General features: G+C 31.6%; 1 protein-coding gene across 1 annotated transcript; it reads left to right on the top strand.

Annotated features, from left to right (window-relative positions):
* The first annotated feature begins 2421 nt into the window (after positions 1-2421).
* LOC145571400 (heat shock 70 kDa protein 18-like) lies at positions 2422-6137 on the top strand. The gene is made up of 3 exons (XM_081630439.1): positions 2422-2575; positions 3912-4136; positions 4618-6137. Exons 1-3 carry the CDS (start codon positions 2422-2424, stop codon positions 6135-6137), a joined length of 1899 nt encoding a protein of 632 aa, XP_081486565.1.
* The last annotated feature ends 7618 nt before the right edge of the window (positions 6138-13755 follow it).

The raw sequence follows: 13755 nt of genomic DNA, 5'->3' as shown, positions 1-13755 counted from the left end.
AGTTGGGAATTCGTTATAAAATCACTCGTAAATCGGTGTAATTAATGTTAATTTAAACTCAATTATTTTTAAAGCTTCTTATACCTAACTCTTAGGCTATGTTTATCATTTTTAGAAAAATATAATGCTATACATAGTTCTAAAGGCTATATATAAGAAGCTAAAAGAGGAAAGTACTACTGTATTAGTGATATATATATTCATTAAATTAATTCCATTGATTTGTGCGTGATTTTGTTATGCAATTCTAAACTAATACGGAGTACCAAATATCAAGGATGTTTCTACAGCGGTCATTTGAAATATGACTACCTTATTATTTTAATGATAAATAATATTAGCGATCCATTTTTTCACACTATAAATTGGACACAATTAGTATTCTAATTTCTAAATGCAAATATAATTTTTGAAAATTTTAGTCCAACATAAAATAAATATTTTTCGAGAAAGTATAAAATAAGAGTAAAAATTATATAATTAACACTAAAAATTTGATAAATTAAAAAAATATTGATAATAATATTTTATAGCAAAAATAGAGTAATATAATTAATTACTTGGATAAAAATATGTTAATTATGAACTATATAATCATTATATATTATGATAGTCATATTTCAAACGACCACTGTAGAATTTTCAAAATATCAAAGGATATTTAATGCTTATTTGTAACCCTAAGGAGTAAGGACTACATATAGCATTACCCTTTTACAAAAAAGGAAAATTTATGTTAGAAATAATTAAGAAAGATAGACCATGCTTTCTCTGCAATACTGGACACACTTTTTAATAGACACAAAATTTAAGAAAAAGATGAGAGTATTAATTTAAGGAATTACAATGATTTTTTTAAAACCATGATATATTTTTTTTAATAAAACATAATGATTTTTTTTTAAAATAAAATTGTAAAAAACGTAATGATTTTTATTTTTTTGGTGTTTTTTATTTTTATTTTTTGGTATTTAGAGAGCCAAATGATTTTTTTTTACACACAATGATATATTAATTGAACAATAATTTACCAAAGAAAAATGAATGTTCATACAAAACAAAATAAATCTATACTACTACGTAATAATATATTAAAAGGCGTTCCTAAAAAGGTCGATGTGCCGCGTAGTTAGTATAAAAACATAAGGATATGGGATTTCGAACCCCCAACCTCTTATAACACATATGACTATTTAACCATCTAAGCCAATATCAACTTATTATTTGTATGGAAAAAAAATCATATAGGTGCAAACCACAAGGTTCAATTAAAAAATAATAAATAAATAAATATTCAAATAATAACTCAATTTTTGTTTGACAATGACAAATGTTGTTTTGAAAAGCCTTTTAAGAAAATTATCAATTGTACTGCTACAACAGTAGCAATCCGGGGCAACGCCCGGGCTTACTCACTAGTTGAATATTAAAAAGCGTTTTCAAATTTGTGTATGTGCCATGTGTATCTTTTCTCACACTAGTACCATGCCACGTCACCAGAGATTCGAACCCAAAACCTTAGGGCTTGTTTGGTATCATTTTTTGTTTTCATTTTCTTATTTTTTTAAAACTAAAAACCAAAAATAGGAAATAAGAAAAAGATGTTTCCACTTTTCTATTGTCAGTTTTCAAAATTATCATGATTTTAATAAGTTTAAATAATTTTTGATTCATTATGTGATATATATAATACACTTTTAAAAAAACAGAAAACAGAAAACCACAGCAATGCCAAATGAATCCTTAATGAATGAAAACAACATGTATTACCATCTTAGTTAGAAATATCAATGTTTTATTAATTCACATTTATATATATAAATATAGATATTAGAATGTAGAATAAAAACATAATAAATCCAAAATAAGTTATTTTTGTCATTGTATTCTAATTTACCACAATATAAAAGTTAACAAGACTTTTAAACCATCTAATATAAAAATGAAACTATTCAAAGTATCACTCGGAGCGAAGCCTGGGTCACACATTAGTTGTAAATTATATGAAAGAATTTTTTTTTTTTTTGACACAAACCAAAAGCTCAGAATATTATTAAGGCATCAAGTTTGCAACATCATTACACAAAGTCTCTTGAATTTCAAGAGGGTACTCTTCAAGCCAAACACGATATATACTCACTAAAATTACAACTTAACTTAGCTATACAATGCGCTACTTCATTGCCCGATCTTTTAACAAAAGAAAAAAATACCCTTCGATAATCTTTCGAGAGCTTCAAGATATCCTTGATCACCATACCAAACTCATTTGAGGAGAAATACCCTTCTTCAAGTGATGAAAAAGTTTGATGTTGTCAGTCTCTAGAACAAAATCTCTAAAGCCTGCTTCCATACCAAAAATAAAGCTTTGCCTCATGCCCTCATTGCCAAAGCTTCGCCAACATCAACTCCAAGATCTCCATGGGAACGCGCACAACAGGCCATCATCACATCGCCCTAGCAGTCACATATAACACCCCCGAACCCAACCTTCTGCTGTCCAGGGAAGGCAGTATCAGCATTGAGCTTATAGAGGCCACTGCAAGGGGCCTTCTACACAGTCTCCAGCAGGATAGTGATTTAAAAAAAAATTGAAGCAATTAACCTTCATAATTCAAACTAATTTATGTTCTTTGTAATGTTTACAATTAAGCATGCATCCTCCTCTCTTCTAGGGTTTCTCCAAAATCTTGGCCGTTTAGGCCGAAAATAGTCTAATATCTTCGGAAATTAGACTATTTTCGACCCTTTTCCCTTAATTTTATTCATTTTTGCTATTTAGGTTACAAAAAATCTACATAAGTAGTGTAGATATTCGTCCGTCTCTTTATGGTGGAGTGTCTCCCTATGGTGGAGTCGTTAGTTTTTGTTAGTTTAGTTGTTTGTTTAGTTGTTTGTTTATTTTCTTTTAGGGTTTGTTTGTGTGTTAGGGTTTATCAAAAAAGTAATATCTTTTGCCCTATTGTCAATTCTTTGGTAAAGATTTGTTCGGGATCGCAACGGTTGTCAAGTTTTCAAATGCGTTCAGGTGAATCAGATGAGAATCATCCTTACGATTACAACAAATCGTTAGACTGTCTCTCCGGAAAGACTATATATTCTAGTGATGTGTGCGAGAGATGTACCACAGTGCAATTAAGATCTTTTCAACGATCGTAGCTTTGATGAAGAAACCCTAATTTAATTCAATTTTATGTATTTGTTAATTTAGATTTCATTTGTAGATGTCGGATGACTTTTTATTAATGAATTGTTTTGTTTAAAATAAAATAAAAAATAAAAATAAAAATAAAAATAAAATAAAATAAAATAAAAAACAATAAAGCGTGCATATTCTTTATAATTATCCATTTATGTTTCATCGTGTTCAACTACATATTCTAAGTTTCCCTAAATACCGTTCTAAGGTCTAACAAAACTCCACTTTTGAATTATTATTGTACGGAGTATATTCTATTATCATAAATCCCTCGAAAATCTCCTTCAATTGTGCTGAATTTCTAACTTCCCTTTAGAATTGCAACGAACCTCTCTTCTAAACTCGACTACTATAAGATAGTTTAAAATGTGAGCGAACTAGTAAAAAAAATTAAAAATCCAGTGAGATAACACAATATTAGATCGAGAGAAAATATCCTACTATTAAGTCAATTGATTAAGAAGAAGGAAAGTTCATAAGAAGAATAATAAGGGTATAATCACTATCCTTTGTTAATTGTTTATATTATACACGCTTGCTTAATTAACGTAGTACAATTTATAGATTATAATTGTGATTTTCATGTTCAATTGATTATTGTTACATGAAGTTTTATGAAAAACTAATTCTTTGGTCTAGATCCTTATGTTAAATGATGAGTGTTACAATTTCTAATCAGTGTTATGTTTTTGTGTTGTTTGTGTTTCCTTAGTTTTACCTGTGCCAAAAAAGGAATACTTGAACGGGGCAATCGGGATTGATCTAGGTGCTACGTACTCATATGTGGGTGTATGGCAAAATGGTGGTGTTAAGATTGTTCCTAATAACAAAGGCAATGGAACCACACCATCCTGCGTCTCTTTCACCAATGGCAACCCCCTCGTTGGTGATTCGGCCAAGGCTCGAATGGGTTCACACCCTACTAGCACCGTCTACGGTCCGTTTAATTTTTGAATGATTTACAAGTATTTTGGTTTGATTCTAAGAGTTATTCGTATTAACACTTTCACTTTATTTAGTACATTGTGGACATTAATTTTCCATTATTCCTTTCTACAATGTGAATATGTGATCATAACATAAATCAAATATTGCATTACAAAGTGTCATAGATAGTTTGATAATAATAGCATTAAATCACTGATACATTGTTAATGTTATGCATCAATATCATAGAGTTTTGCATTCTATATTTTATAGCGTCATATGGATTTTCAATTTAGGCATGTCAACGCAAAATTTATACTGGACTAATTATATATGCCTATATGGTCAATAATACAGAGTAAATTTTATAATTATATAAAGTTGAAAATTTATATATATAAATTGAGAATTTAAGGAAAATTGTATGTGCTACTTTACATGATTTGCACTTTTTTGATCTAGTATTGTTGCTTGTATGTGATGTATAATAGGTGCAAAAAGGCTGATTGGAAGGAAATACAGTGATCCAGTAGTAGGTTTGTACAAGAGATTCTGGCCGTTTAAGGTTGTTAATCATCAGTCGAAGCCTATGATCGCGGTCACCTCCAATGGCGAAGAGGTGCAGTTTTCTGCAGAGGATATCTCTGCCATGGTGCTAAAGAAGTTAAAAGAGAATGCAGAGTCTTATCTTGGCTCGAAAGTCACAAGCGCGGTTATTACTGTTCCGGCAAACTTTAATGTGTCACAAAGGCAGGCAACCAAATCCGCTGGGGAGCTTGCAGGACTTGAGGTTATTCGTCTTATCAATGAGCCAGTTGCAGCTGCAGTCGCGTATGCTTTTAACAGAAAAAAGCAGGACATAAGGTTGTCTGGGCATACTGTTGTGGTGTTTGACTTTGGCGGGGACTGTCTTGATGTGTCAATGGTTAGTATATGCGCGAATAAATTCGAGGTCATGGCTACCAAAGGTGAAGCTTGCATAGGTGGAGATGATATCGACAAAGGACTGTTGGAGCACTTTATGGAAGTGTTTCGAAGGAAGCATGGTAAGAACATGAGTCACAATGCTAGGGCTGTTGCGAGGTTGAGAGCTGCGTGTGAGCGAGCTAAGAGAGTGCTGTCATGGGCTCTTGTGACTACAATCGAAATCGATTGTCTCTTCGAGAACACTGATTTCTACTCTCTTGTAAGTCGTCGACTTCTTGAGAAGTTGAGTATGAATGTGTTCAAAAGGAGTATAGATTGTGTGGCTAAGTGTATGGAAAAATGTAGTACGAAATTGAACGATGTTAACTCTGTTATACTTGTTGGTGGATCGTCTAAGATTCCGAAAGTGCAGCAAATGTTGCAGGACTATTTTAAGGATGTTAAGCTCTTTAAAGACATTAACCCTGATGAAGTAGTTGCTTATGGAGCAACAATCATCTCCGAAATGCTGGCTACAAAGCGAAACGCTATAAGATCTGAGGTGGTTGATTTAGTCCCAACAAGTCTCGGTATTGAGGTTTATGGTGAAAAGATGAGTGTAATGGTTTCAAAGAATGCAAGTTTACCAATCGAGGTGTCTAAGGTGTACACGACTGTCTTCGACAATCAGAAAGCTGCAAGATTCGCGGTGTATGAAGGTGAGAAATATATGATCAAGGATAACAATTTCTTAGGCAAGTTTATTCTCACTGACCTTCCTAAAGCACCTGCAAGAGAGCCTAAGTTCGATGTTACTTTCACTATGAATAGTGCCGGTATCCTGACCATGTCATCCGAGCTTAGAGGTACCATTAATAGAAAAGAAATCACTCTTGCTAGTAGTGAAAGCACGAGTCACGTAATCCAACTCGAAAGGATGGTTGCTGATGCAAAGAGGAATAAGAGTAAGGATGTATCACATGATGTTGTGAAGGTGAACATGTTCAATCATAGCTTAAAGGTGTATGCAAGTGTAACGTTGAAGTGTATTCGTAAGAAGTTGAAGCAGATTCGCTTCCTCAACTGTTTCAATATTCGAGATTGATCGATCAGGGTAGTATAGGAGTCTTCCTTTGATGAACTATATCGATCTGCAGGGTGAATAATAGTTTGGTTAGTTTTCGACATTAGTATTTTCTTTTTTTTTTTTTTTTTTTGTTGATTTTCAATTTGTTTTGTTATATCTTGTAGATTTTTCTCCTTTTGCATTTGTTTGTTTATGTAGGTGTGTTTTTTTGTAGCATGTATCGTTATGCATAGTTGGATAAAAATTTGCTTTGTAAGCAATGATCGAGTAAGGAATCCCTTTATGTTGTTTTCTTTTTTTCAATTTTTTTTCGGAACTTGTTATTATATACTCTCTTCGTTTTTTTTATTTGCATCACTTTGGATTGCACAAAGTTTTAGGAGAGTAATATAATATTGTGAGTGGGTGAATAAATTATTATAATAAAAATAAAATGGGGACCATAAAAGAGAAAGTATGTGAGAGAGGATATATATTTTTATTATTTTAGTGGGGACTTTGGAAAAGAAAGAAATGATAAAATAAGTTAAGTAGGGTTTAAAATAAGAGAGAGAAATAATAAAATATAGTATAAAGTTATCAAATATAAAAGTGATGCATTAAAAAAAAAAAAAAAAAACAAAACAAAACAGAGGGAGTACTTCATAATGTGGATCAATAGATTGTAGGGAGGTTGTTTTAATCTATAATTGCTCTAATCTTTAAGGATTGATAGCAAGTACTTGTATCATTTTGAAGGTGTTTAAGACCATTACTCATTGTTAGTATCTTTAGACGTTAGTATCTTACTATCTTTAGACTAACGAGGAGTTGCATGTTGGACCAACAGGTGGTCTAAAGGTGCATGCCAATTGGCAGTAAAATTGGTGATTCATTTTAAAATTGATCCAATGTATATCAGAAGAATTGCTCAAAATCTAAAATTTTTTTAGTATAATTAATGACAATTTTACATAGATATTATAATAGGTACGTGGTAATAACAATTTATGTTTATCAAGATTTTTGTGAATGTTAAAAAAGTTTGAGATCTTACACATCGTTAATTTTACTCCAATATTTTTTTTTTTAAAACTTACTTCAATATTTTCAGAGTCGGTGAATCATTACACTTTGTTTTGATAGAAGGAAATGGAAAGGAAAGAAGAGAAGAGAAAGGGAGGGGGAGGGGGACAAACTCCCTTATTTGGGTAAAGGAATGGGGAGAACCGGGAAAGGAAGGGAAAGGAGAGGGAGGGATTCATTTTTCCTCTCTCTTTAATAAGCATAATTCCTTCAAATTTGAAGAGATTTGAAGGGAAAATGGAGTTCACCTCCCCCTCCCTTTCTTTTCCCTTCCCTTCCTCCTGTTTTCCTCCCCTTCATTTCCATCCTTATTTGCTATCCAAACAAAGCGTAAACAAAATTATGATTTTAGATGTTAGGTTATCAAACTTAGTCAAAATAACATTTATGAGACGGTGAGATAGGAGTATGTCTCGTATAGTCTTATTGCAATGTAGCTTCCCAGTTCCTAGACTTCTTATGCAGCTAAAGAGCTCATTAAATTCTACTATTGCGATATTGCTGTGTTAGGTGACATAATACTTCGACAATGTAGAAATATTTTTAAGGAAATATGAATATCATCATTAATAAATCGTCATTGTTACAACAACAACCACAATAATTAATTCTAAGTTAAAATCTACAACATCAATATGAAATTCTTCATCCAATTTACCATGCAACTAGTTGATCAAATTCAGTTACAAGCTTTTGCAAGAGATTGTTGTATTTGTTGTACAACTCCTAGAAATGTAGTGCACAAAGCACACTCTTTTAGTCTTTTTAGCATCAAAAACTAGGAAATGTGTAATCTAAGTTTCTCCTTATCTCCTTGCCAAAAGAACGAATTTACAAAATATATTTGCGAATATTTATTGCCATATCTTCCACAAAAAATAGTTTAGTAGTGAGAACGAAAACACACAAAAGTTATTGCCGAATCTTAAAATCAATTCATAACATACCCAGAGTAAGTGATATACTACTAAAGAAGTACTCTATTAAAAAACTTAAGTACAATCCAACTCGATCAATACACAAGATATCATACCACTTTAAGCTTAGCACACTTTTAGTTACTCATTTCATCATTTCATATACAAGTATCCTCTTGTGTAACTACCACTTTTTAATTATCAACCACTTGATGTTGTGGTGTTGACGAACACGTACTATCATAGTAAATGTATTTTCTATTTTCATATCACATGCTTTCTCCAGTATATTGCAATAACTAGACTTTTTCACCATTCATCACGCTTGTTTGACCGTATATTATGATTTATACGTAAAGTAAAATATAGTCATGTAAGATCTTGTTAGATTCATCTTTCACAATATCAATTTTTTTTATTATTATTATTATTATTTTTATTATAGTTTTTACTCTTATATAATTATAGATATTTGGATCTTTTCTAACGAACGCCCCCGGGGCGTTGGATAAGCATTTAAAATAATATCTAAAGTGGTATTAATTTGGGAAAGCATGACAAAATCACGCGTCGATCGGTGTAATTAATGTTCATTTTAATTTAATCTTTCTACTTTTAGGTAGCTTATTCAACGACCCTGGGGCGTTTGTTAGCTTTTATCTAGATATTTAACATATAAAATGTGCTTTAATTGGGATGTGTAATTTCATCCTTGTTACAATATTCTGAAACGGAGGAAGTATACAATAGTTTTCTAATTTTTTTTTTATTTTACAAGGTGACACTTACCTACTAAAAATTGTGGTAGCACCAAAAATTATCACCAGCATTGATTAGTAATTTATTATCGAACTACCACAAGTACTCTCAATTCACCTCACTAATTCCTCCACATTTGCCTATATAACCTCAGGACCTTTTTCATTCAACTCCCACATTTCAAACTCTCATTTTCTTATAAAATCATAAATTTACATTTCTGAAAAAGGTCTCTCATTAGTCATAATACACACACTATGGCTAACTACGTAGTTTATGTTGTTTTTTTCATGGCATTAGTGGTCGTTACACCACGGGCTACTAAGGCCGCGGTCACTTGTGGGACCGTGGCCACTAGCCTCTCTCCATGTCTTGACTACCTCCAGCGTGGGAGTGGCCAGGGTGCCCCATCTGGTGGTTGTTGCTCCGGAATTAGGTCCCTTAACTCTGCGGCTCAGACCACTCCTGACCGTCAGATGGTTTGCCAGTGTCTCAAATCAGCGGCGAAGGCCATGCCAAATGTCAACCTTGGGTTGGCTTCTTCTATTCCTTCTAAGTGTGGGGTTAACATTCCATACAAGCTTGACCCTTCTACTGATTGCTCCACGTAATTTTCCAAACTCTCTCATTTCTTAAGAAGTTGTTAACTAGTAAATTAAATCCCTTTTCTTTTCTTTTCTTTTTTTTCTTCCATTTAAAAAGGTTTAAATCATCTAAGTTCACTGTTTTTAATCGTGAGATATAAGAAAGGTTAATGTAATAATGTACATTACCTTACATGTACAAATAAAAAAGGGTATTTACATACTACATTATTACTACGTACTACGTAGGACATAATTTGTCAAGGATATTACCCTATTTACACTTGAAAATAAAATGTTATACATAACTCTTAGGGCTACATAAGCATTAAATTTACACTTGAAAATCGTAAAAAGTTAAGAAATCATCAAATTATAAACACTAATAACACTGATTTATACGTGTTTTTGTCATGAATTCCTAATTTTATATAATTTCCAAGAGTATATTTAATGCTAATATATAGCCCTTAGGGCTACATATAACATTACCCTATTTATAATGTGTGTGACAAAAATGATGAAATTAATTACTACTCTTACTCCAAAATAATTAGCTTGATGTTAATTATGTTATAGATGGACTTACATTTATTTTATGTATGCCGTCTAAGACTTACACTTAACTTAATTCTAATGAATTGTGTGCATAAATTCGATGCAGGGTTCACTAATAGAAAGAGGAGCAAGCCAATTAAGGTTCGATCTAAAACTCTAGAAATGTTGCGAAGATGAATAAAGTTGGATTATTGGGGATGGATCGGAGCCAGATTTCGTACCAGAGTAATTAGTTTTTCATTTGAATTATGTATGAGGTATATGTTAAGGTTTAGTTTGATGTATGAGGCTGCTTTGTAGCAAAAATGTATCAGTTAATATATGCTCCGGTCTGACCGGAGTATATATATTTTAAGTATATTGAAATAATCTTAGAAAGCTTACTTTATATGGTGTCTTTTTAAATTTTAAGCTAATTTTTTTTCTTTTTTATTATTTTTTTTTAAATCAATGACTATTACGCGAAGTTAGCCTAATCAATAATCTTTGGCCTGATCAAGTCCTCGCAATCATATTTCCTTAATCATTTGTTTCATCTTAGGGCTTTAAGTATCATCCCAAGATATTACAGTGCAAAAATTAAACTTTCTTTGAGCAAGTTATAAAGTTTGTCAAACTGCACAGAAAAAAACTATGTTATCCACCCAAATTTGTAGATTGACCGTACATGTTGCATTGTGAATTTGTGACAAGCAGTCAAGCATATAGCACAGCCGTAGTGTAAGCCTATTATAGTACAAAGCCAAACACAATACATCGTATGTACGTAGTACTAAACAAATGTAATTGACTCGGGTTTTTCCTTTAATGTTATTAATTGTTATATAAAGTTATACTCAATTGATTTGCTTATGTTACATGGATCTATCAATTAATTTAATATCGAAAAGAACAAGTCTTTTGCTTATGTTATATGGATTAATGTTGAAAAGAATAAGTCTTTTGCCATTTTACTTGGAGCATTCACACCAATGAGGAGAATAATTCTCTCTCTACCCACTTTCTCACTCTACCCACCTATTTCTCCTCAAGAGTAATTTTTTTTTACCACATCAATGCTTTAAAAAAACAAACACCTCACCGCTATCTCTCCTACTATTTCCTATACCCCACCACAATACACATCACCTTTTTTATTTTCGCTATTATTTTTTTAACAATTACTTATACTAACAAAAATTGAATATCAGTTTTCTTGTGGGGCCCGCCATAGCACTGTTCACCTAAAAAACCTCCTCAATCTATGCGCTGAATTAATTCTCCTCATGAGGAGAATAATTTCTTCTCATTAATGTAGGCTATTTGGTTTTTTTTTTTTTCACATCTTTATTTGTTCTCACATACACTTTTCTCCTCATTGGTGTGAATGCTTAGTGGCCGACCTTCAGTAAGGCTTACTGAGGCCTGACCCCTGGTACAGCCCAAAATTTTTTTAGTACAAATAAAGCCCAACCCAAAGAAATGAAACATTAAGGACAAAGCCACATAGTATTGCCGAGTGCTTTATTTTCACCATTGCGCTTTTCAACTGTTGGACTTAGACTCCCAAAATAAATACTACGAGTAGTAGATTAAAGTATTGCTGACCCCACTTAGTACGTGACCCTCAATCCCAGCATATATCACCTTTTAAGTTTCTTATTTGTATTTATTTGTCAAGATCGAACACCTATAAATTAATTTTTTAAAAAAAGGTGTGATATAATAGGCAACTAGACATGTATTTATACTACGTATTACATATATCATGGTATTAATTTTCGTATATTGTAGTATTTTACTTGAATTACATATCAGTTATAAGCCAAATTGTTACAACACTTACAAGTACTAAAACTCTTATATGAACAAGTTAAATATGTCTATCGGTTATATAACAAATAGGTATATCTTTAATTGTTACTCATTATATGTTAACTTTTAGAACTTGTTCACATTTACTTAATTTCAGTTCAGTTCAATTCAATTCAGCTCCAATCAGTTCAGTTCAGTTCAATTCAGCTCCAATCAATTCAGTTCAGTTCAACTCCTAATTTCCCTCTCTCATAAAATATTCATTTTAGCTCAATTCAGTTCAGTTCAGCTCCAGTTAGTTCAGTTCAATTCAGCTCCAATCAGTTCACTTCAGCTCAATTCAGTAAATGTGAATAGACCCTTAATGTTATATAAGTTCAATAAATACATTTATATTTTTTAATCACAATTTTTTTGAGAAAGCTGGAAAATAACACTATTATAACAATGATAAAAGATACTACTTGTCCCCTTCGTATAAAACAAATTTGATAGAATATGTAAACCTTTTATTTAATTCGTACTCCATTATAAGCTAAAGATTAGGAATTAATGTCATAAGCTTAAAAATTTTTGGCCCCTAAAAGAAAATTGTTCAAGATTCGCCACTGTGAATGCTCTTATATTATATCTTATATGGATTAATTTAGAAAAGAACAAGTCTTTTGTTGTACCTCCTCAATTACTATCTAATATGTTTTGAGTATCCAGAATAATTTACAATTTTTATTTTTCTCAAAAGAAAATTTTGTAAAGATACCTATGATTTTTTTTTCTTATTTTATTATTAATTTTTTATCTAGCTCCGTAGTTTTCAACAAAAAATGAACCACACAGACTATAGAATAAAAAATAATCACACATTTATTGACAATTGATGTCCAATAGTCCATTACAAATTCGATATTAGGGTCTGTTCTGATTAACTAAACTGAGCTGAACTGAACTGAATTGAATTGAATTGAATTGAACTGATTAGAGTTGAACTGAACTGAATTGAATATTTTATGAGAGAAGAAAATTAGGAACTGAACTGAACTAAACTGAACTGAAAATAAGCTGAAGACAACTGTCCCTTACTATTAAACAACCCAAAGAAAAAAGGGAATTAAAAAAAAAAAAAAAAAAAAAAACCATACATTTGAAAGAGACGAGTGGGATGAGATTATAATAGATCAAGATCCACCAAAGTATAATCAACTATTTTCTTCTTGCTAAGAAGATTCTATTCTAATCTATAACATGTTGATGTTCTTTTTGTGCTTTGCAAGCATTTTATTTGAGTTGTTTGTCTTTATAATGAAAATTATGTAGTCATCTACATTTGTTTGTATAAGGCAGTGAGTGAATCTTTTTTTAATTATCTTGGTTTATGTTTTTTTAAACTAAAATGACTACTTGGATTGATAATGCATTGGAAGTCGTCGAATTTAATAAGAGAAAGTATATTGAGTTTGTAAAATTTTTTAGATTTGTGTGTTTCTACAGCGAAAATGGTCAGAGTTTGAATTATGAAGCTACAATTCAATTTGTAAAATTCTTCTATTGAGGGTCAATCCGGATTTAGAATTAATTTATCATCTTTACTTTAGAGAGTGAGTGGGATATTAGCCTTGGTGACACTTTACTAGTTGTACCTCATCCACGTATATAGGCATGCTGACTTTAATTTTGGCAATGTTGAAGTTGATTATGATAAAAATATATATAGTATCATGTAAGCATAATTTGGACTTAGTATCTGGTTCATCAGGATCAGTCCTTGTAAATACAAACGATCGTGTTGTTAGGTGGTTGAAATTAGGAGATATAATTGACAACTATGATTTATTTAGTGAAGTTCCATTACTTCAAGCTCGTGATTGGGCTACTTAAGATATTTGAGGTCTTGATTACCAGAGTCTCTCAATTGAAAAGAAAAAAAATGACGAATCTAGCATTATTTATAAGTGAGTTCAA

This window comes from Chenopodium album, chromosome 12 (genome assembly GCF_948465745.1).
Source record: "Chenopodium album chromosome 12, dcCheAlbu1.1, whole genome shotgun sequence".
NCBI classification, from domain to species: domain Eukaryota; kingdom Viridiplantae; phylum Streptophyta; class Magnoliopsida; order Caryophyllales; family Amaranthaceae; genus Chenopodium; species Chenopodium album.
The sequence above is the reverse complement of the archived record's forward strand: the minus strand, read 5'-3'. Positions and strand labels throughout refer to the sequence as shown.